This window comes from Microtus ochrogaster (genome assembly GCF_000317375.1).
Source record: "Microtus ochrogaster isolate Prairie Vole_2 chromosome 14 unlocalized genomic scaffold, MicOch1.0 chr14_random_1, whole genome shotgun sequence".
NCBI classification, from domain to species: Eukaryota; Metazoa; Chordata; class Mammalia; order Rodentia; family Cricetidae; genus Microtus; species Microtus ochrogaster.
The window spans coordinates 26,618,504-26,622,523 of record NW_004949096.1 but is presented as its reverse complement, the minus strand read 5'-3'; the positions used below and the strand labels follow the sequence as shown (position 1 = coordinate 26,622,523).

General features: G+C 51.3%; 1 protein-coding gene across 1 annotated transcript in view; it reads right to left on the bottom strand.

Annotated features, from left to right (window-relative positions):
* Window positions 1-773, bottom strand: part of Thbs1 (thrombospondin 1) — a 15,320-nt gene extending 14,547 nt beyond the window's left edge. The window contains exons 1-2 of the mRNA XM_005364238.3: window positions 646-773; window positions 20-114 (exon numbers count right to left, since the gene is read on the bottom strand). Of these exons, the coding sequence (XP_005364295.1) occupies window positions 20-86 (67 nt within the window). The 5' untranslated portion in view covers window positions 87-114; window positions 646-773. The remainder of the gene's footprint in view (window positions 1-19; window positions 115-645) is intronic.
* Between the last annotated feature and the right edge of the window lie 3,247 nt (window positions 774-4,020).

The following is a 4,020-nucleotide window of genomic DNA, read 5'->3' as shown; positions in this document are numbered from 1 at the left end:
ATCGAGATCAAAGACTCACCTGGAATGCGATTGCTGCCACACACATGCAACAGGAACAGGACACCTAGTCCCCAGACCAGCTCCATGGTAGAGCCCCTGTGCCCAGCACGGAGCCTGTAACAAGAAGTACAGGATATTAGAACCAGAGACCAGGACACAAGGTGGGAGGGCAGAAGTTGTGTGTGTGTGTGTGTGTGTGTGTGTGTGTGTGTGTGTCTTTGGCCACATATGTGCTGAAAAGAAAGGCAAAAGGATTTACTTTCCAGAGGGCACCAGTAAAAACTAAGAGCGCCAGAGACAGGGGATTGTGGTGTTCCACGATGAGGGGCGTAAAGTGATTTGGGGTTTTTCCTTGCAGTCCTTTAGACAAGACTACAGAATGTATTTGGGGACATGGACAGCAAAGGTCTGAGGCAGCCTAAAGAGTACTCGGTGAGAAAATCTTGGGGTGTCCTGGAGTAATTGTTTGTGAATCCTAAGGCTGGAGAGAACCAGCTCCAGAAAGTTCTTGAGGGACAGTTAGGGCAAAGAGACGGGGAAAGTAGAAAAAGTAGACGCTCCAGGGGAGTCGCTCGCTCGATCGTCTGCATCCTAGGGGCCTGAGGTGGCTGGTCAGGTGCTCAGCCGCGGCTGTAGGTGGCTTACCTGTGTGCACTGGGGCGCAGCGGCGGGGAGTGGTGGCAAAGGTGCAGTGAAGGACAAGGACGCGGAGTCTGGTGGAGACGCTGGGGCAGCCGGTGAGACCGTGGCGGGGCTGGGAGTCTGCGTCGGGATTGCCTGCAGGAGTCTGATGAAGCCGGCTGACTCCGGGCAGTGGCTGGCTTGTTCGAGGAGCACCGGACCATTTAAAGGGACGCTCACATTCCTGGGAATCGTCCTGGCCAATAGGAGTCTGGGCAGGAAGCGGCAGGAGGGGGGCGGCGGGGGATTGACTACGACACGGGTTCCTCTCTCCGCCTCCCCCCCTCCCCAACGCTTGGCGTGCTGCTCACGGGCTGAAAGTGAAGGGGGAGACGCTGATCGGGCACAGGAGCCCTGGAACTTCTCAGAAAAATAGGTCTCCACCCACGCAGCCTTGGCCCTTGGCTTACTCGGGCTCAGGGCTTAGGCTCTTGCGCCACGGAGGCTGAAGGCTCTCCTCATGAGGGTTCCAACCCTTCGCCTGAGGGTTCCCATACACAACGCTCCTTTGGGGACCACCTAAGGCCCTTTAAAGGGGTTTTCACTAAAGCTCGTCTCTTTGAATGCCTCAATGACGGAGACACTTGGAGATTGAAAATATCTGGTTTAAAAATAAAAGTGAAAAGGCTAATGTGTCCGACCACTTTAATAAGGAAACTGCCTCTTGGGTAAATCCTGGTGGGGTGGGGGATCCCGCGCCATCTGTGCTTCGCGCTCCACTCCTGCCCCGCACACCTGCCTTCCGCCTGACCCACTAAGGGTGGCAAGTGCGGTGTAGTCAGAGCCAGCAGCAGGATCGTACACCAAAGTCGCTTTCCAGCGGTCCAAGTCCAGAGTTCTTTCCCAATCCTACTGTGCTTCCTCAGATGGCCGCTTGGGGGCGGCATATGTATTCTGATTTAGGGGATCCCGGCGGAGAGTTTCTTGTGGCATTTTAAAGAACCGAATTTGTGCCCAGCTCCCGCCGGGCAAAAATGAAATTGTGTCTTGAAAAATAGTTTTGTGCCCACTCGTGTTTCTTAACGTGACTGGTTAGAGAATATGCTGAACCGTCTGGCTACAGGAGCTTACACTTATTTACAGAACCGATCCGTAGAGCAATAAATTACGTTCTGCCTATTATTTTATTCCTCATTTTTCTCCCTAAACGTTCTTTTCATTTTTCGGCTCCCGAAACTGAGGTGTTGAGTTCCATTTCTGTGGGTATACACATTTCCATGAGCAGGCCTGATGCTCCGGTCTCTGATGTCTGGTCTTCATGCCACCGGTCCCAAGCCAAGATGACTCCAGCTTCCTGGAATTCCATTCATCTCTTTGGGAAGGGACGTCAGTGGCGATGCTTCCCCAGCTGTGGTCCCGCGTGAACAGGCTTGGCCCTGAGTTCAGGGACCCAGGTAAAAGCATTACCAAATAAGGATTTCAGCGGAATCAGGATGGGGCCAGGCGGAGGGATCGGTGGGCCTCCCTCCACTTATCAGTTACACCTGGCTTGATTCCCAGTGCTCGGAAACACCCACGAGTTTACGCTCATCAACAGCAATTTCACTTTCCTTGTGTGGGAGTGTTCTGTGACAAGGTGTCTGTAATCTGCGCGCGCGTGTGTGTGCAAGGCGCGGGGAGGGGAGGCGCTTACAGTGTGTTTCCTAGTTACGCAGGGAACACAGCAAGTGCCTCTTGTAGATAACTATGTTCCTGACACATGTTTGTTTATTGGACTTCAAATATTCAGAACAAGGAGTAAAAATTTCTACTGGACGATTAGTCAAGCTAGATTCCTGTCCTTGAAGTCACGGGCGGCGCTGACTCATCGGCTCACTGAAGATTCTGGAATCAGCAGCCTGGCTTGTTCTTCGCTTCCGGTTCCTTCCTCAAGGCCCCTTTGCTCTGTGAAAGGCGATTATTTTAAATTTCCTGCTCTGCACTAATTCTTCCTGGTGGGGCCCTTAGGAGCGAACTGTTCCTGGAGTGGGGGGGCTAGTAACAAATGGTCTTGGGATCCTCTCTTCCCTCTTAATTTTGTGCCACAGAGATGAATGGAAGATACCCACAGAGGTTAAGATGTTTCTCCCCTTCTGAAAACCCACAGGAGGAAGCAGGGCTGCCCCTTCAGGTCACCAGCTCCCCAGACCACGGGTCGTGGACAGCTTGCATGCTGCGTGGCTTCTTTCAGCAATTCAAGACAGGGTTTGACCTCCTCCATGTCTTTCAGACACCGCATCATGGAAGAGCATTCATAGAGAAAGTTGGCAGTGGCCTAGGGGATGTTGAATATAAACACAGTCTTTCCCTAAGCACAACATGGCAATCCAGCTGTCCTGGTGAAGACAAGGTTGCAGAGGCTGAGGTTCCTAGGCAGCTGTTAGGATCTAGCCCATATAGCCCGATCATCACATAGTGGGACCAGATTACAGAAATCCAGCCTGTTCTTGGGACATTGCAGAGAATCACAGGAGGCAATCGGGCTCCCAGATTTCCAGTCACCGTGAAGGAATAGTTACTTAGCAGAGCACCAATCAACTCATTTGTAGAGTGAGACATCAAGATCCTGCCTGCCACTGGGAGTCCCAGGGAGCATTTCGACTTTGTGCAAGAGTCACACACATGGTTAAAAGATGTGTGTGTGTGTGTGTGTGTGTGTGTGTGTGTAGGTCATAAGATGACATCAAATGTCTTCCCTTATTGCTTTTCACCTTATTCTTTGAGACAAGATCTTTCTTTGAACATGGGGCTCACTAACGGGCTAGCCTGACTAAGCAGTAAGCCCCTTCTATCCTCTTGTCTCTGCCTCTCAGTGCTAGGATTACATATGACTTTTTATGTGGGTCCTGGGGGTGCGAATCCAGGCCCCCAACCTTGCACAGCAAGTGCTGTGCTGGCCAAGCCATTTCTCAGCCCGAGTGGAAGGGAACTTTTATACATGGTCAGTTGGAATGTAAACCAGTGCAGCCACGATGGAAGTCAGGAGGGGTCTTCTTGGAGAAACTAAAAATAGGTCTACCTTGCGAACAGCTACACTGTACCCACGCATTTACCCACAGGACGGCACATCAACACGTGATGCTTACACACCAGCACTCCCTGCACTGTTACACGGGAGTTACTGAGTCAACCTGGGCGAATAGAGAGACGAGTAAGGAAGTGTGACACACACACACACACACACACACACACACACACAGTGTCTTTTCTTCAGCCATAAAGGAGAACAAAGTTATGTCCCTTATAAAAACACGGGTGCCACCAGAGGTAAGTCAATCAAGTGAGGGCAGTTTTGGAAAGACAGCTACTATGCTTTTGCTCTTATGTGGTTCCTAGATCTTATGTTGATCTATAAAATCA